The sequence below is a fragment of the Centroberyx gerrardi genome, chromosome 7 (assembly GCF_048128805.1).
Source record: "Centroberyx gerrardi isolate f3 chromosome 7, fCenGer3.hap1.cur.20231027, whole genome shotgun sequence".
Taxonomy (NCBI): Eukaryota; Metazoa; Chordata; class Actinopteri; order Beryciformes; family Berycidae; genus Centroberyx; species Centroberyx gerrardi.
Genome location: NC_136003.1, coordinates 31,106,335 through 31,131,324, shown reverse-complemented (window position 1 = coordinate 31,131,324; position 24,990 = coordinate 31,106,335). Strand labels below are relative to the sequence as shown.

The window sequence follows — 24,990 nt, the reverse complement described above, 5'->3', positions numbered from 1 at the left end:
ATTACAGAGATAATACCTGCAGGGCCTGAGAGCCAGGCAGCCTCAGATGTCTCCGCAAACCTCTTCTGCCAGATTAAAAACCTCATATCTCCAAAAACACTAACTTTCCATCGTTTACCAGTACACAGGATCAGATGCTCTCTTGTGCTATTGAATGAGAGTTAGTGCCTGTGTGTGTGTGTGTGGGTGCATTGGGGTCATCAAGTGTGTTCCTCTCCTCACAGATGTTTCCTTGAATTAAACAAGAACTAAGCTTAAAAAGCCGTGTTTTCTGATTGACGACTACGCTATTTGCTTTCGATTACACAAGACACTTGGACTGGGCTCATCTGGCCCGTGGGTTATGGAACTCGCTCAGTGACCGCGAACATGTGCAACACAAGTGAAAACCTGACAATCCTTTTAACTGCCGTTACGTTACAAGGTTTATATGTAGCGGCAGCAAAATGTTCTTGATGGGTAGGGCTCCCGTCTTGCCTAAACCTGTTTTGAATGTCACTCTTTAAAGGTGAATAGAAGCTCATATCAAGTCGGAGCACACCTCCAGCAGAAACGCCCTGTGGCAGAGCTGAGGTTTGGATGTACAGCAGTCAAGAAGCTCAGCCTGGGCAGAAGCTCACAGAAACAGCAACACGTTCAGGCTGTTCATCATCTCAGAACAAACTGCGATAAGTGCAACAGTAGAATAAAGCAGCGTTTGCAAACAGAAGCACAGCCTGGCTTTGCTTAATGCTAAGAGCTGCAAGAGGACAGGGGAACTTTTAGCTTTGCAGAGGCCAAAGGCGATGCTCAGGCCCGCAGCAGGATAAGTCAGTCAGTGCGTTCGGAGGGGTGACATGGCACCGTGGCAGGTCCTGCGAGCGAAAGCCGCCTCGCGGGCCGGCGCCGGCAGCCTGGTCGGCGGTTACCGAGTGAACCGTGGACCCTGCGTCTCGGTGCGTTACGGTGCCCCGGCCGGCGGCGGGAGCTTCTCTGAGTCTCCTGGAGCCGGAGAGAAGCTCACCATGCAGGAGCTGAACAGCAGGCTGGCAGCTTACACACACAAGGTGGGAGCAAACATAACATTTCTGACTTTTCTCCTCCTGGTTCTTATTTCTTCAAGCAGCAATTTTCTATCGTACACGATGGATCTAGGGGAACGGGAATATTCGTTACATCTATCGTCATGGCCCTGCGGCTTTGACCCTTGCACTTCTTGCTATTAGTTGCTCGCAGTGTTGGTGATCTAGGAATTGAATCTTATTGGATGAAAGCATCAGAAAAATGCCTAAAATAGGGATGGGACAATGTATTGAAATTCAATATACTGTCAATATATCGCAGTGAAAAAAAGTGACAATCACTATCGTGGGGCAGAAAAAATGAATTACAATATTAGCTCCATTTTATTCTGCTGCTGCCCGTCACTATTTCACAAGTTATATTATTTGCACTTTGTAATATATTTTTAAATTGTTGTTTACATTATAGCAACCAATGGCATCGCTAGAAAGATTTGTGTCTCAGAAATAAACATAATTCTGCACAGTCAGACTTTGTTCATTGAACTTCTATTCATAACATCGTATCCTGGTTGTATTGAAACCTGAACAAATGGTATCATGACATAAGCATACCCACTAAAATATGTAATGTCATTGTAAAGGTCGTTCACTTTTAAGACGGTTTAGGTGGTGATGTCGCCAGTATGGTCAGTTTTATGCAAGGATAGGAAGTTGAAAACAGTAAGACTCTCTGTACATGGACAAACTAGGTGACCGGGACAGGAAATGAACTTTGTTGTAATGGATGAATGTTTTACCTGCTGGTTCTTCCACAGAGCAGCAGGTCACTTTACTCCACACAGAGCTGCAGAGGCTGAGTGGTGAAGATGCTGTACTTTAAATTCACTGGTGTCTCTTTGCTCTCTAAAGAAATAACTAAATGTTATTGTGCATGCATGCTGTTACGGTTCACTGCATATCCTTCAACCTGTCCTGTGAACGAAAGGTGACACTTAACTGCAAAAACTGACAGAAGTTATGCGACCTCAGTCCATTGGGTCCAGTTCAGAAGCCTTGAGCAAGGAAAAGGCACAGATGGGATTCAGTGAACATGTTTACTTTAGGTGGTGAGAAAAACAAAATACTCACCCGGACTGACTGGTTGAAATAAGCTCACAATGCAAATAATAATGAAAAGGAGAATATTTCCATATGAAACGCCTCTGATATCCAGCCTGCGATAAAACTGAGAATTAATCATCATCTGATGAATTGCTGTTTTAATAAACATGTACACTGCCCTCCAGCATTAATGGCAACCTTGGTAAAGATGAGCTAAAAGCCTGTAAAATATGAATTAAGAGGGAGAAAATTACAAGTAATTTGTGGTTACACAAGTATGCAGATATAAAATATTCTAGAAATGTTGAGAAATTATATCTTTTATTCACACGCAGCTATTCAGTTTCTTTGCAATGTGTGAAAAGTCTTATACTAAAGAAGAAGAGCTGTCACTCTGATTGTCACCCTTTGCTGCAAACCTTATTAAAATCTGTATGATTATTTAGTAAAATTTGACTTATATGTAATCTAACTGCTGACACTGACCAATTGCAGTCAAAAGTCTTGAGATTGTATTCCTTTGAGAAGCTCTGACAAACCTTTTGCATTTGGCTATTATTAACTTTGATATAGTTGAGTTTATTGGAGGTGATTTATTGATATATTCAAATTGTTTTAAAGAATTCCTCCTATATGTTTAATGTATGTAATATATACCGTGAATATAATTCCAGCTAATTTCCGTAATCACAAAAGATGCCAAAACTTTTACACGAACTGTTACCTCAGAATCCAACAGAAAGCAGCAGTGTCAGCAGCAGTGAGGTGGATGTCTTGTTGAAACTGGGATGGCAGAGGTTTGGCAGAAGGCCTGGAAACACTGAGCAGGTCCAACCACTGCAGCCAATCAGCTGTTTCATTCAACAACATAGCGGGGGCGTCCTGGTGGCTCAGTAGTCAAGGCACATGCCATGTTAACGTGACGTCCTGGGATCGAATCCGGACCAGGACCCTTGTCACATGTCATCCGCCTCTCTCTCTTAATCTTTCCTGTCTCTCTCTACTTTGATCTGTCCAATAAATGTAAAAAAATACCCCCCTAAAATAAAACATGGCTGTTAAAAACAAACAGAGTAGTTTTAATTTCACCTGGGAAAATACGAAAACATACTTGTACCCTTGTCTACCTGAAACATTTTACCACCGCAAACAAATGAGATGATAGATCAAGCGAATGTCGGATTGAGTAAATCAGTGGAGCTGTTAATTGATTGATTGCCTGTCTCCTCTGATTGGTGGATGCAGGTTCATACCCTGGAGGCGGCCAATGAGAAGCTGGAGCAGCAGATCCAGGAGGAGCTGGACAGGAAGCGTCCCGGTGACCTCAGAGAGCTGGACCGACACCTGCAGACCGTCTCCCTGCTGCAGGCTCAGGTCAGCACACACACACAACACACAGTATACAGATACAGCAACCATTCTTTACTGTGATCATTGGTTTGACAGTATCATGGCTCCTGTTTGCTGACAAGCTCCCTGGTTACCGCAGAGTTGGAACATGTCTTCAGCCAATTTGGCCAGTTTTCTTGGCTGAAGCGATCCGTTGTGTAATGGAAAAACACAAACCCAAGCAATTCCACAAGCTGGTGCTGCAGTAGTCCTGTGCAGTGGATGGTAGAGGGGTAGAGCATCTTTTTTTACTCAAAACATAACTTGAAACTAACTTCAGTTAAACATAACTTCAGTTTTACAGAGATGAAGATTCAGAAAATTAATATGAAAAAGCTACTAAGTGCAGTTACGCCCATTTCCCACCAAATTGAATCTAGGGTTTTCACTTGAGTCTTTTAGATTTTCCACTTTATTTTAATTTTGCTTATCTCCGCTTAACTCCAAACTGCCAAACAAGTTGGAGGGGACTTAGGTTTTCACCTGTCTGTCTGCCTGTCTGTCTGTTAGCAAGATATCGCACACATTTATGAACAGATTTGTCTGAAATCTGGTGGACAGGTCGCCCTCGGCCCGAAGATCAGTTGATTAGATTTTGGTGATCATTAGACAATTATTTTTTCTATCAATTATTCAACTATCATGCTGCGTTCAGGTGCTGTTGGGAAGGTCCGAGATCCAGGACTTCCAAGTTAGCAACAGCATTGTATTTACCTTTCAGAAAATCAAACCTGGAAAACAAACGACAAACAAAGTTTTACGGCGGCTGCAGCTTTGCAAGTTGGAGAATTGCTCAGCGTTCATTTTCGCACCGAACCCTTGATATGTTTTGTTGAATGAAAAAGCAGCTTGAAGAAAGAGAAGAAGCTCCTGCACACAATATACAATAAATCTGCTTTTGTGTATCTTGCTTTTCCTGATGTTCGATGTCATTCTGCTCTATGGTTGATTGTTGATCAGTTAGATCTAGTTAGGCTCTTTCTCTGTAAAGTCCTTTGAGACATGCATGTGATAAAGGGCTATATAATTAAATAAATAAACAAACTTGAAAAGCTTTTTAACAGTCGGGTCGGCTGGTTCTGACTCATCAGGAGGTTGAACTGAGGAGGTTGTCTGTTAAAGGTCATACAGGCTGCGACTCGTCAGACAGATTTAAAATGTCATTTGATTCAAATGTCAGGGATCAAGGATGAGCCTCCGTAACGACATGTCACGACAACACAACAAAACATTCATACCTTTTAGAAGTAAACAGTACAGATGATAATTTATTCACCGTTGAATAGACAGCCTGGAGGAAGTGACGCCCAACCTAACAGAATTTAATTAAATGTTTAAGAGAACTTGATCAGTATGGGAAAGTTTTCAGTGCCAAATACTGATTCTAAACAATTCAAGGGGAAACGCTGAGCGGGATCGTCTCTCTTTTCATGTTTTTCTGTAGAAAAATGAAGATGAAATGTCATTAAATACTACAACTACTACTTAAATAAAACTACTACTACTACTACTTTTCCTGCTTGTTAATGTATCTATTCATTTTAATCTAACAGCACTTTGTAACATTTCTTTTAAAGTGCTATAAAAAGTTTATTATTTTCATTATTACCACAACGAGGCTACTACTGCTACTTCCTCTCACTCTCTCTCTCTCCCTCCCTCTCTCTCTCTCCCTCCCTCCCTCTCTCTCTCCCTCTCTCTCTCTCTCTCTCCCTCTCTCTGTCTCTCTCTCTCTCCCTCTCTCTCTCTCTCTCCCTCTCTCTCTCTCCCTCTCTCTCTCTCTCTCTCTGCAGATCAGTGAGTGTCAGACGGCTCACGCTCAGGTGAAGCTGCAGCTGCTCAGTGCAGAGCTGGACGCCTTCGATTTGAATGCCAAGTTAGTCACACACACACACACACACACACACACACACACACACACACACACAAACATAAACCTGCATCAACGTACATTTTGCGAGTAAAAACAATACATTGTAGGTGTACAAAGAGATGGGCAGTATTTCAATGAATGCATTTAGACTAAAAACTGAAACATTCCCGCACTGTCTCCTTCATCAGGTCAGCTTAAAATGGAGTTAAAATGGAAAATGGTTTAAATGCATTTGAAATATGTATTTAAGTTTGGCATGTTGTAATTTGTATTTGGCTTGAGTTAAAAAAAAAAATGTGTACAGTGCACAGTGAAAATACAATGTCAAGACAAGAGACCAGCGTCCTGATGGAGGAACCAGAATAAACTAATAAACACCAAGTAACACAAAGTACCAAAGTGAAAGTAAACAACTTATTATTAAATGATGAATCTGTAAGAAATTAAAGGGCAAATGCTGCTTTTTCCAACACAGCATATATTCGGCCAGATAGGCCTATGCAAGATGCCATATGTATAGTTTCACTTTATTTTTGATGTAATCATTCATAACTGTAACGTCACGCGTTCGATTCCAGCCTCAGACAGGCACTGCATGTCGTCCCGCTCCCCTTCCTGTATCTATATGCAGAAAGGCCATACATTTAATCTTAAAAGTACACACACACACAAACATGCATGCACACATACAGTATACACCCAAACACACAGACACAACCATCCGGACACACACATTCAGTCATATCCCATGATGCCCTGCTGCGCGGCCAGGTGCGGCGAGCAGCGGGAGAGTCGTGGGAGCGTGGAGGCGGAGCTGAGCGACCTGAGGCTGATGGAGGAGGAGCTGGTGGTCTGCAGACTGCCGGACCTCCACCGCCTGCTGCGCTCACACATACAGGAGCTGAGCCAGCTGCAGCAGCAACACCAGCAGGTACAAACACACTGTCAGCCTGCAGCATTACTGTTGTTGTTTGTAGTAGTAGTAGTAGTAGTGATAGCACAAGTAGTAGTAGTGGAAGTAAGCCTAGTAGTAACAGTAGTAGCAGTAGTAGTAGTAGTAGTAGTAGTGGAAGTAAGCCTAATAGTAACAGCAGTAGTAGTCATAGTAGTAGTTGTAGTAGTAGAAGTAGCAGTAATAGCAATATTTGTAGTAGTAGTAGGCTACTGGCAGTATAGTAGAAGTTGCAGTAGTAGAAATGGGCGTGGCTGCAGTAAGAGTAGTAGTAGTAGTAGTAGTTGTAATAGCAGTACTAGTTAGTAGTATTAGCAGCTGTAGTAGTGGAAGTAGCGGTAAGCCTAGTAGTAATAGTGGTAGCAGTAGTAGTAGTAGTATAAGTACCACTAGTAGTAGTAGAAGTTAGAAGTTGCAGTTGTAGAAATGGGCGCGGCTGCAGTGGTAGTAGTGGTAGAATAGCAGTAGTATGTGTTTTAGCAGCTGTAGTAGTAGTAGTAGTAGTAGTACTGGCAGTAGTAGCGGAAGTTGCACTAGTAGAAATGAACATAGTAGTACTACTACTGTAGTAGTAGTAGTTGTAATAGCAGTGCTAGTAGTAGTATTAACAGCTGTAGTAGACTGTAGTAGTAACAGTGCACAGTAACAGTAGTAGTGGTGGTTGTAGTAGTAATAGTAGTAGTATTAACATTTAGTAGTAGTAGGCTAGTAGTTAGAGCTCTGAACAAGGTAACTAGGAAGTTATCTTGTTCCAAAACACTGTCAACACTGTCAACATCAGGAGAAATGGATATCAAATGCTATTAATCTGTATTATATTGCCAAAGCCTTGCTAAGTCCCCACTGAATAAAACTGGGTTTGTTAGCAGGTCGCTGGACTAAGAAAGAAATAATCAGTTGTTGTTGTTGTTATATTGGCTAACAGCTTTAGCCTGCAACACTCAAAAAAAGTTTCAAAACTACTGTTCTGAAATATTTTTTTTCTAATTGACCTCCTGTCTGTCTGTCTGTCTGTCCAGGATGTACAGGGTCTCCTGGCCCAGGTGTCAGGGGGCGTTGCTGTGGAGATGCAGTGTGCTGAGTCGTCGGATGTGAGGCAGCAGCTGGAGGAGATCAGGCAGAAGAGCGAGGTGCTGCTGAACAAGAACCAGACCAAGAACAGCTGCTGGTTCCACAGCCAGGTACTGAAGGCTGCTGCAGAACCTCAGTTCCTCACACAGTCTGGTTTGGGTGGGAATAAACTTCACCTGTCACCTGTCAATCAAACAGTGTGGGCGGAGCTTGGATTTCCTGTTGATGCAGTTTGAGTTTCTCTTTTCTCTGTCTGTTCAGCCATGGTGGCTATCGCTGCTCATGCTAACTACCCAGTTCTTCTTCTTCTGTTGATTACAAACAAACCGGAATTGTAAAACGCATCACTTCCTGTGGAGCAGAGGATTTTTCCCAGGAAAGAGCCACCAGACACCGGCTGTTTAGAACAGACAGTGGAAAAGATTTATGAACTGGATATAGGTTGAATCACTGTTGTGTTAGATGATAGAGAGGGGCAAAAAACAGACATTTATTTATATGAAATTTTGCGGACGTTAATCTGGGGACCCAAAATGAATCATACATGTAGAACCATTACTGGTGTCTCCCTACATCCCTACAAGTAATAATGTGTTTTAATGAGTCTGGTTCCTCAGGAGAGAGTAAGGTAAAATATTCAGCTACGCTTGGAGGCAGATGGATGCTCTTCAAAAAAACGTTTATTGATGCAATAAAAACCAACGTGTTTTGGCAGCATGCCTTCATCAGGGTTACGTAAAAAACAGAACAATGGAGCTTTTTTTTCTTTCTTTTTTTATGTAACCCTGATGAAGGCATGCTGCTGAAATGTGTTGGTTTTTATTGCGGCAATAAAAGTGTTTTTGAAGAGCATCCATCTACCTCCAAGAGCAGCTGAAGTTTTTTTCCTTTCTCATTATTTCCTGTTCATGCACCTTGGTTTAAGGAAGTTGCGTGTTTTTTGAGTAAAATTCCCACTTGTGTCTTGGGAAAATAAATGATTCTTTGATAATATCTTAATGCAAATATCGGGAATGGGTATGTATGGATTTTTAATACATACAAACAGAAACTAAGCGGCTGTGCTCGGGCCTCCAGGTGTCCATGCTGAGTCCTGCGGAGGCGAGCTGTCGTCCGTCGGGGTCGGAGGTCGTCGGAGCGGAGCTGAAGGAGCTGAGGAGAACCGCACTGAGCCTGCAGGCGGAGCTGGAACAGATCCAGGCTCTGGTGAGACCAACAACCCACAGCTGCACAGTTCATGAAAAACAGTCAAAATTGCAATATTAACAACTGTTAAAATGAAAAAAAAAAACAACAAAACTGAAAACATGGTAACTTCTTGGCAAACAAAAAAAGTAGTCAATATTACATGTTCGAAAAGGAGTAGGAAGAAGTAAAAACTTATTCTGTCCCACCCCCTTTTTCTAACAAAATAACCACATCAACAATATATCCATATATAGTTTATATATTAATACATATTATTTTGTACATCTCAAAAATATTTTTTTTGTACTTCTTCTGTAACTGATTTATATTTGTACTGTGTTTGATTTCTACATCTAAATCATTTCACATATTCACTCCATGAATTGAAATGCACATACTTTTCAGCCTTTTTAAAATTAAATCACCCCTTCCCTTCCCACTACTGTCATTTTAAAAATGCTAGAGGGAAAAGTGTTTCAGACAGCTGGCGTTATCACAGTTCCAAATCTGCAGTTTTTTTGAACAGTGGGGAAATCCTTTCTGATGCTGATGCACAGTCCTACAAATCAATTTGGAAGTTGGAGAAATTCTTTCATGATATTCAAACAAAGTAAATCCTAAGAATAATTATTTTTCATTCTGACAACTTTTGTAATTGCTGAGAAGCAAAATTATGTGGAAGACCACATGTATCACAGCTCATATTACAATCATAATATTCAAAACTCAAACAAGAATTGCAGTAGGATTCTTTGCCAATATCATGCAGAAAGAGAAACAGCATAGTTACAGTTACAGTTCAGCACAGTTACAAACCTCTGTAATTCCCCTGGCTTTTTGCCTGTGTGTCTTGAAACACTTTTCACGGCTCCTACATTTACCAGGCTCTGCTAGAATTTATAACAACCATCAGAAACAATCATAAACCTATTCAACTAGCATGGAGTCTGCTATCTGTGTTGTGATGGCCGAGAGGTTAAGGTGTTGAACTCTAAATCCAATAAGGTTTCCCCGCGCAGGTTCGAACCCTGCTCACAGCGCTGGACTGACTAATAAAGACCTGTGTTAATGTGAGTGAATTTGGCAATGTCCAAGCTTCTGTTGTCTCATACTGTAACCACAGCCTCCAATATAGTGATGTTTGGTGGATCACTCTAAACCTTCTGCACACCTGCATATGCAGTACAGGCAAATACAGTAGTGATGGACCTGCATCTGATTGTTTCTCGCTTCTCTTCTGTTTAGGCTGCTTCAAAAAGTTTAAAAAGTAGACCTTCCTAAAGTAGTGAGAATGTCAAATTAATTGACGCAATCGATGGACGAGCTGTGATGGCCGAGTGGTTAAGGCGTTGGACTTGAAATCCAATGGGGTTTCCCCGCGCAGGTTCGAGCCCTGCTCACAGCGTTTTCTTCACCCCCTGGCCTTGTGTTGTCAATTAAACCGTATGTGGCATCGCCTATAATGATCGTAATAACTTAGGTCAATAGTAGAATCTTGCAAATTTGAGTCAGCTGTTTTCTGCATGTTGTACTCCAGTGCACATGCAGTGTCACACTGCGAGGTAAACATGATGATAAAGTAAGAACAGTGTTGGTTCAGTCTATCCCAGCAGCAGCTCATGGCCTCCTGCCAGGGCTCCATGTTCCTGTCCCACTGGAGCCACCCAGGCTCAGAACAGGCTCCCATACAGCTTCAGATAAAAACAACCATCTAACTGTTACTTGGTATGTTAAATGGCACGGAAGCATTGGAGGCGTTTCTTAATTAAAGTAATAGGTGTGGCTCTTCACAAGTCAATAACATGCTGAAATGTCAAGGTATTCCTTTGTAGAAAGATTTATGTGCTCCTCAGTCTGGGAACATTATCATTTTCTACTAAACCAGTTCACGTGCACAGAAGACTTTTTGTTGTGCTTTGCCAGTACTGTAACAGTGAGTGGGTTTGAAATGTACAATATTACCCGTTAAACTCAATCGTCCAAATATTGGTCTTTGTATGGTGAATGACTAGCTCGCTCTTGGTGGGAATATTATAATAGTCTTCCTACCTGAGTAATCTGGCAACTGACTTTGAAAAAAAGTGAACAAAAGAAGAAAAGGAGCGCTTCTTGGGTATCTCTAGTATCTTCCACTGGTGCTATTTGGTGAGTCTTCAATGCATAGCTCACCAGCTATTTGAATGTTTTAGCCCAGCGTAATAAAGGCTTTTTAATAACTACATCCAATTGAGTGCCTTGGACCTCCTTTTTTTCCTTTGAATTTTGAATAAACTGAATATACAGTAATGTGCTATTGATCTAGCCTTAATGACTGTAAGATGACATCCATCAGTGCATTTGTACTGAGGGTTCAAGTCTTTTGTAAAAGTAACAGCTATTAGAACAGGCACTAATGCAACTGAGGTTCCAGATCAGATTTGAACACAACACGCTAGTCCACAGGTCAGAGCCCTGTTTACAGTGCTGTGCTGTCAAATATTGGACCATATTTTGGTGATTAGCTATCTAACTCTTGTTGGGAACATTATAACAGCCTTCTTTAATATTGCACTCAGGATTGCGAGAAAAGAAAAGCTTTGTGTGCCTTTTGTGGTGCTGCCCAGCACTGTCTCCTCCTCACCCTGCACGGTGCTGCAGCGGTCAGGCCGGAGCCAGCTGTGATGGCCGAGTGGTTAAGGCGTTGGACTCGAAATCCAATGGGGTTTCCCCGCGCAGGTTCGAACCCTGCTCACAGCGCTGGACTGGCTAATAAAGACCTGTGTTGTTGTGAATGAATCTGGCAATGTCCAAGTTGCTGTTGTCTAGTAACCACACCATCCAATGTAGTGATGGTTGATCGATCACTCTAAATCTTCTGCAGTACAGGCAAATACAGTAGTGATGGACATCTGTTGGATTCTCAGCCTTCTGTTTAGGCTGCTATGAAAAGATGAAAGGATTTGGTTCCAAATTGGTACCTTCCTGTTCCTGTGAAAATGTGACCTTCATCAAATGAATTTAAATAACAGAGAAGGGAGCTGTGATGGCCGAGTGGTTAAGGCGTTGGACTTGAAATCCAATGGGGTTTCCCCACGCAGGTTCGAACCCTGCTCGCAGCGCTGGACTGATAAATAAAGATCTGTGTTATTTTGAATGTTTGTGGCATTCTCCAAACTTCTGATGTGTTAAACTGTAAACACATCCTCCAATACAGTGATGTTGATAGATCTCTCTAAACCTTCTGCACACCTGCATGTGCAGTACAGCCAAATACAGTAGCGATGGACATCTGATGGTTTCTCTCTTCACAGATCACAGTGTTCTGTTTAGGCAGCTATAAAAAGAACAGATCTGCTTCAAAAAGTTTACAAAGTTTCCTGTTGCTGCGAAAATGTGACCTTTATCATAAAGAAGAGCTGTGATGGCCGAGTGGTTAAGGCGTGTATTTGAAATCCAATGAGGTTTCCCCGTGCAGGTTCTGCTCACAGCGCTGTGTGCTAGCCAGCGTCACCAACTGTTGAACAATGTTATGGTGAATAACTTTATTCTGTTGTTCTTAAATCCAAGCCCGAGTTGTGATTAATGAAAATTCATCTTTATACTAAAATCAGTTTTCTCCACTTCAGTGATATATCAAAAGCTAAGACTAATTTCTATCATTCTGTCAAGTATGAATGCTATCAATAAATACTTTTCATGTTTTTTTTTTCATGAATGCTCACATTTGATTATACAAATGTAAGATCACATTTGGAACATTTTTAAATGAAGGCCCTCATCTTTTCATTGCTGTCTAACATGGACGAACAAATGGGATCTCATTATGGCTGTTAGCACCTTGCTTCTTCCACACAACATTAACATGCAGCGTTGTATGTGTTCCCACTAGGCCAATACCTGACAGCACAGCGCTAAATAAGAACTAAAATGGAGGGTGTGGTTACAGTATAACACGAGACAAGGTTGGAGATTGATAGATAGATTTAGGATAACAATAAGTGGCTTTGCATTTGCCATGACAGAACTGTGAGCTTCAAACCACGCGGAAACCCCAGTGCATTTCAATCCGGACATCTTAACTACTTGCAGCCACCAGAATTCAAACCCCAAAATATCACTGTCTTGAAATATGTGAATCTTTTGAAAACATGCTTCCTCTTGGTGACAACACACGTCTGTCTGTCTGTCTGTCTGTCTAGAATGTGTTGCTGGAAAACAGTGAGTTGGAGCTGAGAGAGGGCTTCAGTCTGCAGCTGGCCGGTCTGCAGCAGAGAGCCGACAGTCTGGGGAGCGAACTGGATTCAGTGCTGGAGGCTACGGGTCGGCAGGCTACAGACTACCAGACCCTGCTGGACATCAAGACCAGGCTGGAGACAGAGATACAAAACTACAGGAGGCTGCTGGATGGACAGAGCAATAGGTATGAGCTTATAGCAGGGTAGCAGGGCGGCCTATTAGTTAGACTGACCATCCCAAACCCAAAACCAATCCAAAACATCATAGGTTCAATCCAAGTAACAACCACTGACAAAGTGTCCTTGAGCAAGACACTGAACACCTGTTCACTCATTGTAAGTTGCCTGGAACAAGCGAAAGAACAAGATGACATCTTGTTGCTACAACTTTGAAGCGTTCACATGTTTAATTTGTTGGCCACATCCAAGATGGCAATCGTAATCTAACCCTAACCGTTTTGCAACATTTCTCTTAACTCCCGGCAACTCCCTTACAAAATTGTTTCTGAAGGAATAGAAAAATTCAACATTTACGTTTTTGAAACATTGATTGTATAGTTTTCAGATATTTCAGTACAGGTGTTTTAAGGGGCTTTGATTCAGTCCTATGGTATGTCCAATAATCCATTACTATATGATACACGTGGAAATCTTGATTTTTCTGCACCTTTGTACCTTGAACAGTAACCTTAGCTCTTTTGTTGACATTCCTATTATCAACATTATGTGTCTCATCTTCGACAGGGTCTCAAGCTCCAGCTCTGACTCCATGGCTGGTGTCACGTCTTTCTGCACTAAAACCAACGGTGCTGCCTTCCAAAGCAAAGCCATGCTAGATAAAACCGCCCATGTTGAGAGAGGAAATCTTGAGGCAGTTAGGGCAGTTCAAACACTCACTGAAGACCACATCAGCCCTGTACGCCATGCAGCTGTAGTTAAGCCGCTGTCACAAACGGTGGAAACTAGAGAAGTTCATCGCAAACGTCCAGAGAGTTCATCATCATCGATTAACACTAGAAGTCTGACTGGCTCTTCTCTCACATCCAGCGAAAGCCAGAGGCAGGGTGAGGTTAGAGGATACCCCACTAGAACAAGCGTAGGAACTCTTCTCAACTGCACAGAGAGGGAATCCAAGACAGTCAGTACAATGATCGACAAGCAGAGCAGCCCTTTGGTAGACAAAGTCCACACTAAAGCACCTAATTTGAACAACACTGTGATTGTTGGCGCTCAGATTAGCCAGGATGTGGATGAGGAAGTTGTTATCCAGGCTTCTAAACCAGAGATAAATACTGTAATAGAAATCACCAGGATAGCTGTTGACACACCAGCTATCAAGGAAGCTGCTCTCCAGGCAACTAAACCAGAGATAAATGTAACGGGGATGACCAGTGCTTTTATTCACACACAAACTACCAAGGAAACTGGTATGCAGGCTACTAAAACAGAGATGAATACTGTAACAGAGATCACCAAAACAGTTCTTGGCACACAAATTACCAAGGAAGATGATGTAAAGGCTAGTGAAGAAGAGATAAATGTTGTAAGAGAGATGACCAGCATAAATCCTGGCACAAAAACTGCTGCAGAGGTAGAGAAAGATGCTGTAATTTCAACTCAAACGGATTGCGCTGAGGGCCACACCCAGGGTATAAGTAAGGGTAAAGATCCAGAGATTATTATTGAACAGGTGGTATCTTTGGGGATAGAGAGTCCAAGAGTCACCGAGACAGATAACACAGATATAACAGGAAAGACACAGTGGATTGAGAAGAGTGAGGCTAATGTAGTTGAAATGACAGAAACAAGGGAACAAAGAGAAGCTGATATCCATGTTGACAATCACACCAAAGGGCAAGTTTGGTGGATTGTGCAGAAACAAAGTCAGGTTAGTACAGTTGGTGGGAAAGAGGTTACTGTTGAAACTGTTACTGTTGAACTGGACAAAATCAACAGCATATCTCATACAGCCAATACCGGAAATACTGAAAAGAGTGTAAAGGCGGAAACAGTCAGCCATATCCCCAATATTGAACAGAGTATATCGACAACCTATAATTCTCCTAAATACAGTGACAAGGGTGTAGAAGATTCAAATGCAGTGTCCCATATCCCCAAAGCTGAACAAAGCCTAATGACAGCAAATATTTCCAGTATTGAACACACCGAAGGAGCTGTCAAGGATGCAGGTGCAGTGTCCCATAGTCCCAGTACTGGACTAAGCGTATCCACATCTAATGTCCATGAATCTGAACAGAGTGAGGGTGAAATCTTCAGTGAGGTGACCCAGATAGACGAGAAGGAGGGAGAAAGGCTTGAGGAGGGAGAAAAGGAGGAACAAGGAAAGAAGGTAGAAGAGGAAGGAGACAAAACAGAGATGAGACAAGAGGAGGGTGCTTCTCTTATCCCCAAGTTAGAGCAGAGTCTGTCCTTGTGCCATACTTCCAACAGTAAACACAATGAGGATCTTATAAAGGATGCAGATACCCAGTCCTGCATCCCAACAGCTGAACCTTATATCCCCAATAGTGACAAGACTCTTTTTGCAGACAGTGTAGTTGCAAGTAGAGTGATTTTGAGGGATGGGGAGAAGGAAGAGAAGAAAGGAGTAAGAGAGGGAGGAGTAGGAAGGGAAGAGAGGGAGCAAGAAGAGCAAGAAAAGGCAGACATGGGAGAGTCTTCAGAGGCTGAAGTATTTTTGAGCCCAACAAACCCAGTCGCATGTTTGAGTCCCACAGACCTAGAAATATGCGTCCAGTCCAGTCCAGTCGAGGCAGAAGCATTTTTGAACCCAGCAAATCAAGAATTATGTCTAGTTGATCCAGAAAAATATGTAGTAAGCCCGAGAAGCCATGATTCATTTTTGAGTCCAAATGACCCAGAAACGTGTTTTAGTCCAAATGACCCAGAAACGTGTTTTAGTCCAAATGACCCAGAAACCTGTTTGAGTCCAAATGACCCAGAAACCTGTTTTAGCCCAAATGACCCAGAAACATGCTTTAGTCCAAATGACCCAGAAACATGCTTTAGCCCAAATGACCCAGAAACCTGTTTGAGTCCAAATGACCCAGAAACGTGTTTTAGTCCAAATGACCCTGAAACGTGTTTTAGCCCAAATGACCCAGAAAGGTGTTTTAGTCCAAATGACCCAGAAATGTGCTTTAGTCCAAATGACCCAGAAACATGTCTTAGCCCAAATGACCCAGAAACGTGTTTGAGTCCAAATGACCCAGACACGTGTCTTAGTCCAAATGACCCAGAAACGTGCTTTAGCCCAAATGACAGAGAATGTATGAGCCCTGCTGACGAAGAAGCATGCCAGAGTCTGACAGAGGTAAATGCACATGTGAGACCAGTCGAGAGGTACATTCTGTCGACAAAAGAAGAGTGCCAGTCTTTATCATTTAGCGGAGATCGTAAATGGTCAGAAGACGACAGAGCTGCCAAGGTCACAAGTCCAGCGAGAGATATGAACAGTTTGAGTTTTGGATCAATCAGAGGTCATGCAGGAAGTGGAGTTAGTCTGAGCAGCACAAACATTGGCTCTAGACTAACCAGTCTAGGAAGCAGTGTTAAAAAGACCAGCACTCTTGGCAGTGGCTTCCTCAGGAGCAGTGTAGGAGCTCAAGAGGAGGTAGTCAGTCAGGGCGGCCGCTATCGTGGGACCAGCGCAGGAGACAAAGAGGAAGTGCTCGGTTTTGGAGGTCTGTATAGGAGAAGTGTAGGAGACAGAGAGGAGGTGACAATTCCAGGAGGGAGGTACAAAGACACTAATGTGGACGGTGACGGGGTCTTCAGTCCAGTTGGCAGTCCAGAGGGCAGGTACAGGAAGCTCAGCCTGGGAGACAGGGTGGAGGCTGCAACCAAGAGTAGAGCCGAGCCAAAAAACAGCAGTTGGTTGGTTGCCAGCGCGACAGCTAACAATGGCAGGGTGTTTGGTAAATCAGCTAGCTTTGGAAGTGTCCCTGCTACTGGAGGAATTACCTTTGGTGGTATGGCTAGTAATGCAGGAGGTAAAATAAGTGGTGTGGATCGCAACAGAGGCTTAGGTGGTACAACTGCTAACGGTGGTGGTACGGCTAGTAATATTGCCACTAGCTTTGGAAGATTTGGTGGTGTTGTTGCTAACAGTGGTGGAACGGCTAGCAATATTTCAGCTAGCTTTGTTAGTGCGGCTTCTAACTCAGCAGGTATGATTGCTGGTAAAGGTGGTAATGCAGAAACTGCCACTGGGGTACAAGGAAGAATCAGGCACAGCAGTGGAGAGTGGATAGTTTATGGTAGCAGTCCTGGACGTGTGAGCAGCCTGACTGGCAGTGGTGGCTTAACCAGCACAGGAAGTGGAGACGCGGTAAACGGATCAATGGCCACGCACCGAGCAGCAAGCCCCGCTGGAGGAGGGAGGTTCAGCAGTGGAGGGAGTGGGGAGTGGAGAGTTTATGGTGGAAGTACTGTACGTGTGAGTAGTGCTGGCAGTGGCGGCATACTCAGTAGCGGTGCTAGTGGCAGTAGAGTGAGTAGTCACAGGAGTAGTAGTGCTGGCAGTGGGGGAAGACTCAACAGCGCTGGTAGTGGTGGCAGACTTAGTACTAGCATAGGTGGTAGATTAAGTAGCGCAAGTGGTGGTGGTAGACGTAGTACTAGTGTAGGTAGTGGTGGTAGGTTAAGTAGCTCTGGTAGTGGCGGCAGGCTCAGCGGTTCAGCCGGTACCCATAGAATAAGCAGCTCTGGGAGATTCAGCAGTACAGGCAGCGGAGAGTGGAAGCCGGTTTACAGCGGGGCTAGCGGACGCAGGAGCAGCACAGGGAGCGGAGGGCGACCAAGCGGCACGACTAGCGGTCACAGAGCCCCTAGCCCCGGAGGGAGGCTTAGCATCACTGGTGGTAGCGGCGGGCGGCTGAGCAGCGCTACAGTTAGCGGGAATCGAGTTAGTAGCACTGGAAGTGGAAGCGGGGCTAAACTCAGCAGTGCAGGCAGCAGCGACAGACTAAGCAGCCCAGCAGGGGGAAGGATCAGCAGCTCCTCTGGTTCAGGGAGGACCAATAGCACGGGGGGAAGGGTGATTACCAGCAGTGATCGGCCAATCAGGAACACGGGCAGCGGAGCCGGAGTCAATAAGGAAAGAATCAGTGTGTGTAAGATGGCGGCCCTGTCGATGTCAGCAGCGGGGAGGGAGAGAAGCAAGGAGAGACAAGCTCTCAGGTCCCAACAGCAGAAGGCTGCAGGTAAGAGACTTCACATTCAGCTGGTTTACATTTACATTAATACCATCTTCGCTCATTTGAACAAAAACTTTAAAGTGAACAAGTTGAATCGATGAACAAACAGAATCAAAATTTGACTTTCACTTAAATTAACAAAAGTTAATTCATTTATTATCATCAAACTGCTTTTGGCTACGAAAATTGGCACCTTTTTTCTGGGTCCACAATTTCCTAATAATTTCCTAGAAATGAACTGTTAATTTGTGTCTGTAAGTTTCCAGGAAAGAACCATGAATTGATGTAGTAGTTATTTAGAAAATGTAAGCAGTCCGTTTGGTGGAGTCAATAAGATACTGAACATTTCTAAAAGAGTTTCCTGGAAAGAACTGCATAACGATAAACTATTTATTGGAAAAATAATAGGTAGGATACATAGGCAGAGATCAATTTGGTAACCCAAGTCATTATTCATATAATTATATAATATAGTTATTGGTAGAATTCCTTCCTCTAATTTCTAATTTTCTATATAACTGCTACATCATTTCATGGTTGTCTTGGAAACTCCAAAAGAAATTACCAGGAATTTACCAATTACCAACTGCCATGGAACTCTTTCTCTATTTTCACTATAATTAATATATAATGTAATGGTTCTTTCCAGGAAAATTCCTGAGAAATGAACTGTTCCTTTCTAGGAAACTGTGCAAATTGCGGACCGAAATTGACAATTTTCCCAAAGGTGAATCAAATGATCGGTCGTGAATTGATTCATTACTGTCAGACGGCCTGAAAGAATCAAGTCGGTTAAAATAATCCCACTGCTATATGCAACTGTTTACACACACACACACACACACACACACACACACACACACACACACACAAACACACATAGAAATGCATGCATCATGAATGAAACCACACAAAGTCACATATGTATACATGCACACACACATACAGCCACACACAGGATGATTTGGGGATAGATACTATAGGAGGGAAAGTGTTTGTTAGTCTCAATCAGCAAAATGGTAGACATACAAAGCTAAGCAATTAACAGTAATAAAATACAAACAACAACAAATGGAACAAAGTAAAACGGTTAAGAAGAAATAAAAATAAAAAAATACTATCATACCACAAAATATCAAGAGGCGTACAAAAGTCCCTCTGGTTGCTTGTGCACAGTCCTCTCCACAGTCATTATTATCCTGCACAGAAAGTCACTGTGTCATTGCCAAAAGGAGATTTGAACTGCAACTAAAAAGAGTAACACGCTGTGATGTTCTGTGGTGGTACTGAACTATCTGTAATGCTCAGCAATGTCAGGATTTGGAACACGACTGAGGCATTTCAGATTTTCAACTGGAATGAAGAGAGCTTAGTGAGTAGTAACGCTTTCATTGACCTACTTGGTTAAATACAGTGTAGTAAATGAAACTGGAAAGTTTTCAAGTAGATGTATTGCCCAGTTCTGACACAGTGATACTGCAATGACTGTCATGACTGTCGAGAATGTGCTGCTCTCTCTACCTGTTTCTCTCTCTGCCCTCTGCTTCCCTTCTTTCTGCATCGTTTTCCAAATGTTCTACTTGTCATTCCTGTTCATATGCTAAAAAGTATGAATAAAAGAAATACAACAATTTTGGACAGCAAGGTGAAGAGGTGTGTGCAACTTGTTCTTTTCCCATAGTTTATCATCGCCAAATCATATCCTCTGTTTTCTGCCTCCCAATTTATTTTCTCTCTCTCTCTCTCTCTCTCTCTCTCTCTCACTGTGTCTCTCTCTCTCTCTCTCTCTCTCTCTCTCTCACTGTGTCTCTCTCTCTCTCTCTCTCTCCCTCCAGCCTCCAGTCCTCATGTCCAGCGCTGGCTGACCACGGGTGTGGGAGTCACAGGCGACGACCTTGATGGCCTTGATGACATCATTCGCCTCTGATTGGCTAACGGAGGAACTGGTCGGCGACCCACGTTGTGCTTTCAGGCCGTCACGTTCACATGATAGTCAGCACTTCCCTGAACACACCCACACACACACACAAAGGAAGAAAAAAAGAAAAGAAAAATGGTTTCATTCCAAACATGATATATCTCTTCTGATGATAGAATCTAAAATGTCTTACGGTGAATAATAATAGCAATCCTTTGGGAGTTTTACTTATTTTGACTGTGGCTGTTAATAATATTGCAAGCATCCCCCATCCAAGCCAAGGTTTCTACATAGACAGCCTACCGTATTTCCTCTAATAGTGGCCTGTAGTCAATTAAAAGCCGGGTCTCCGATAACGGCCGGGGCCGTGGTCGACACGAACAAATAACGGCTGGCCCCAAATACAGACCGGGGAAAAAAACAAAGGAAAAACAACGCTGGATACCGGTAAACTCCTGCTGCCTGTTATATAATGTAACTGTAGTTTGTAGTAACATACAAGTGCCACAAGATGGCTCGGCCGGCAGAAGTCTCTGGAGCATGCCGTCGTCGATTACCGTAATCATCGGTAATGCATTGCAGTAACAAAAAAACGGCTACCTAACGTCACCCGCTTCGGATGTTATCAGCCGATTAAATGGCTGTTATCGTTATCAGTTGTCATCGGGACCATAGATTTGAGGTAGTGTCGCCCTACTCTACCTCCTAATTGGCTCAGTAGGCTGTTATCATCTACCTACTACCTCAAATCTATGGTCCCGATGACAACTGATAACGGCCATTTAATCGGCTGATAACATCCGAAGCGGGTGCTAACGTACCCCAACAGATGCAGATCAGAAAACAAGGAGGCTTCGTACTAAAATATGAGCAAATATACTTATCAAACAGAGGGAATCAGAAATAAAGGCCTGTCTCTAATATAAGCCTGCTTCCAATAAAGGCCTGGTACCCTCTGCAGTTGAGGTAAATAAAGGCCAATATTAGAGGAAATACGGTAGTTTAGATCTGATCGGATGCTGTGTGTTAGTCGATGACGTATATTCTGAAATTTCTACTCTAACTCTGTCTTCTCCAAAGTTTGTACACTCGATTCTGACAAATAAAGCTCACGGATTATTATATGTGAATTCTATAAATTGAGCAGCATCTCCCTCTGGCTGTGTGATGACACTCTCATTGTGTGAGACATGCTCTCTGTGATTTGCACTCTATTTTTGAACTTTTTGTTTAACTTTTATGCATTTTTGATGTTTTGTCCTAATCATATGGGATTTTTTAAAATTGAGTGGTGTCTCCTTTAGCTGGCTGATTACCCTACTGTACGTAACACTCCTATAATCAAATCTCACATAATCATATGTAAAATTCTTAAATTGTGTGGTATCGCCCTTTAAATACCAGTAGCTTTAAAGCTGGTTGATAACAATTGTTTAGTGTTATTTCCCTTGATAACACTGTCACACTGTGTGTTGTGCTCCCATAATCAAATCTCCCTCATATTATATGTGGATTCATACATTGTGTGGTGTTACCCTGCAAACCAGCAGCTCTGTTTGTTTGAGATTTGCTCTCTGTTCCTGGGACTCTGTTACTGAATATTTCCACTTGACTATTTCTCATTTTTTATCTGTGTTGGTCTCAGTTTGTACATTCTTTCCTTGCAAAAATAAATCTCCCATAATCAGTGAATTCTCAACAGGAGTGGCTGCTAACATTATCTAACACTGTTTGACGGTTTCTATCTCTGTATACACTGTTGGGATTTAAACCTCTGCCTCTCATCTTATTGTCTGGCTGGTGTCCGGCCTTAATATCTGCTTTGTATATTCTATTCTGACAAATAAAGCTCATATACCTGATGGCAGTGAGTCAGGTTAGACGCTTCTTCTTGCTGAAGTCCAGACCGGATCAGAGTTTGATCTGGTGCCAAACAGACTCGGCGGAAAAAAACAGGAGTGGTATGGGTAATTGGTTGGTAAATAATAGATGGATTCAAATAAATAATATATAACTTTAGTAATGGAATTGTAAATAATAAATGAATTCAAACAGTGGCAGTTATTGGGCAGTGAGGTGTCAACAACTTTTCCTGTGTTCAAACAGAGGAAGGAGGCTGGTTAGGACAATTTGGGCTGTAATGAGGGATGTAATGAGGCAGTGATGTCACTGAACTGCTGGGCCAATCAGACCACTGGATGGCAGCAGAGTCACACTGATCTACTGAGAGAGCTGCCTACAGAGAGAGAGAGAGAGAGAGAGAGAGAAAGATAGATAGATAGATAGATAGATAGATAGATAGATAGATAGATTTGTTGTTGCTCAGTTTATAAAAACACAGTGATGTCTACCTGCAGGCATAAACATAGTAAACAGTGAACTTTGACTCCAAATGGAAAATATTTATTCTCTCTGTTTTTGGCTATTTATTTCACCATTCTTGGAAGTAGAATATTCATTAAAGCTGCACTAGGCAAGATGTTTATGTAGAAGTACACCTGTCTTATCATTGTAAAACATAAAGTGTGTGTGCAGCAGAACAGAGCGTCCCTTCCCCACCAACTGAGACGCTGTAGATTCTGGTGGGAAATCGTCTCCACACAGGAAGAGGCCGATCCAAACTGAAGAGTCAAATCCAAACTGTCTCCTAACCAGGAGCAGAGAAAGCCGGACTCACCAGCGTTAGATCTTCTCCTCTCTCGTCTCTGTGGTTTCTTTGGTTTCTTTGGTCTAAAGCATCACAGAGCGGCCGGTTGGTGAACATGAGCTGCTGGGTGACGTTTACTGACCTCATGTAAAAGGATTTCTGGACATTGAAGTTCAAAGTCTCCAAACAGTTAGCCCTTTGCTGCAATTTGAACCCGCCAACATGCAAATACATTTTTGGGCATTTTTTTGCCTTTATTAGAGAGTTGAAATTTGAGTTATCAACTGAGTCACTTTACATAAAAACGAACCGTGAAAAGGGCAAGAAAAATCATCTCCCAACCCAGCACACCACGCTTTCCAGCCCTCTGGGAGGCACTATAGATCACTACAGATCATTATAGATCAGAGGTGTGAGCAAGTCAACTTTGCTCGAGTCCCAAGTCAGTCTCAAGTCTTGAGGCACAAGTCTCAAGTCAAGTCCCAAGTCTAAATGTAGATTACCAAGTCAAGTCCAAATCAAGTCATTAATGTCAAGTCTCAAGTCTAAATGTAGAACAGCAAGTCAAGTCAGAACAAATCAAGAGTCCAGTATCAATTTAATATCTTAAAGAAAACTAAATATCTAGGACTTTTCAATGCAATATGGTAGAAAACAGAATTTAAATTCAGTCGTCTGCTGGAATAAATCTCATCACTTTCAATCAGTCACCAGAACCCAAGTCAAGTCTCAAGCAATTGAGACTCAAGTCTGACTCGAGTCCAAGTCATGTGACACGAGTCCCCACCTCTGCTATAGATCACTATAGATCACTATAGGTCACTATAGATCACTATAGGTCACTATAGATCACTATAGATCACTATAGGTCACTATAGATCACTATAGGTCACTGCCCACCCACTGCAATACAGATCCTGAATTCATCCTGCTAACCCCCCAGTTGAATCCTGCACTTACTGCTCCCTCATTGCAAATGTCTCCCACTGTAATGCTGATATTACTGTGTGTATGTGATATAATGTATTTATTATTGTGTCTATTTGATAATTGTGCAATATATCTGGTGTTTATTGTATGCTGATGTTGGTCCTATGTTGTTCAATGACAGAACTGACCTGCTACACTGACTGGCTGTGTGGCCATTAGACTGAATTGAATTGAGAGTAGAGAGAAACAGGAAAGACTGGGGTAGAGAGAGAGGGGGATGACATGCAACAAAGTTCAAAGCTTTAATTCACAAGAAAAAGGCAATTATCAGAAAGATAACAAACATAATTTGTACATTAGTAATATTATTTTCACCTTCCATAAATCATCTTGTGGACTGTTGTGAACCTCTGCTGCAGTGAAGCCCCAGGACTCACCTACAGCAGGTATTGATTACTCAGAAATGTTGAACGGACTCTTGCTCCAGATTCCACTTCAATTACAAACTCCACTCTGCTGCAGTTAAAAAAAGGCCTTTATTTGGATCCTCACATCATGATGTATGGACTAAAAGCTCCATAATCACTCAGCTGAACAATAAGGCCAGATGATCTTTTTTTTTTTTGTTTCTTCTACAGTGGGAGGCAATGTTAGTGAAGTGAAATAAGTAAAGGTAGAAGTAGAAGTAAAGTAAAAGTAAAGTGAAGTTTAGTTTGCGCTGTGATGAACACTGAAGTGATTAAAAACACAGTGATAAAATGTGATGATAAAAAACAGAACAAAAAGCTAATTTGTGGAGGTGAGATTTAAAAAAAAAAAAAAACACCCTAAGGTGCCTATAAAAAAAAACAACTCAGCTCAAACCATGAAAAAGAAAGAAAAAACAATGACATTAAATTAAATACGAAGCAGCGGCTGCCCACTGCTGCAGAAAGAGAATGAAGAGGAAAATAGATTAAAGCCATCAGGATCAATAATCCATCGACTCCTTTATATTTGGACACTAATCTTCTGAATAGGATTTCTCGCTGCCTGGGAAACTGATTACCAGAGTCTAATGCGCTTTTTGTTTTTTTAAAGGAGTTGGCAGTAAGATCCTGTTAGCATTTTATTCTGTGTTGAGACAACAGGAAGGCTGAGAGGGAGACTCAGGAGAAAACACACACAGGAGAAACATTTTGCAGACTCTGGAGGCAGAAGCAATCTCATTGGTGGAGTTGAACCTGAGTGGGCGGAGCCAAAGAACCACAGTTTTTCAGAGCGCAAGTTCGCTAACTGACGGACTGGAATGACAAAGTAGGAAGTCTGGTCAAAATACAAATAAAAAATATACATGACAATGACTTTTCATTCATTCATGATGTTGGAAGGACAGCTAGCTAACTAGCTTACCTAGATAACTCTAGATTGTGTTTTTCAGTTAGCAGCAGAGCGCTAGGCTTCATAATATTAGCTTCCTCCTCTCTTACCTCTTGTCTTTTTCA

General features: G+C 42.3%; 1 protein-coding gene and 3 non-coding genes across 4 annotated transcripts; all 4 read left to right on the top strand.

Annotated features, from left to right (window-relative positions):
• Positions 1-705: 705 nt before the first annotated feature.
• On the top strand, positions 706-21,780 carry LOC139917398 (uncharacterized). Its single transcript, XM_071906514.2, has 11 exons — positions 706-1,046; positions 3,351-3,479; positions 5,288-5,370; positions 6,139-6,298; positions 7,339-7,500; positions 8,468-8,596; positions 12,757-12,977; positions 13,537-15,468; positions 16,402-18,017; positions 19,847-21,561; positions 21,635-21,780. The coding sequence occupies exons 1-10, from the start codon at positions 837-839 to the stop codon at positions 19,936-19,938; spliced, it is 4,734 nt and encodes a 1,577-aa protein (XP_071762615.2). The 5' UTR covers positions 706-836; the 3' UTR covers positions 19,939-21,561; positions 21,635-21,780.
• trnas-uga (transfer RNA serine (anticodon UGA)) lies at positions 9,902-9,983 on the top strand. Its single transcript has one exon. It is a non-coding gene; the product is annotated as a tRNA-Ser (tRNA).
• trnas-cga (transfer RNA serine (anticodon CGA)) lies at positions 11,233-11,314 on the top strand. Its single transcript has one exon. It is a non-coding gene; the product is annotated as a tRNA-Ser (tRNA).
• trnas-uga (transfer RNA serine (anticodon UGA)) lies at positions 11,595-11,676 on the top strand. Its single transcript has one exon. It is a non-coding gene; the product is annotated as a tRNA-Ser (tRNA).
• Positions 21,781-24,990: the final 3,210 nt, after the last annotated feature.

What these genes read in the sequence shown, in the direction of transcription:
- LOC139917398 (XM_071906514.2), top strand. Translation starts at nt 837, where the DNA reads ATGGCACCGTGGCAGGTCCTGCGAGCGAAAGCCGCCTCGCGGGCCGGC. An exon ending in TCTCCCTGCTGCAGGCTCAG is followed by an intron (nt 3,480 to 5,287) that starts GTCAGCACACAC and finishes CTCTCTCTGCAG; the next exon opens with ATCAGTGAGTGTCAGACGGC. An exon ending in GCTGCTGGTTCCACAGCCAG is followed by an intron (nt 7,501 to 8,467) that starts GTACTGAAGGCT and finishes TCGGGCCTCCAG; the next exon opens with GTGTCCATGCTGAGTCCTGC.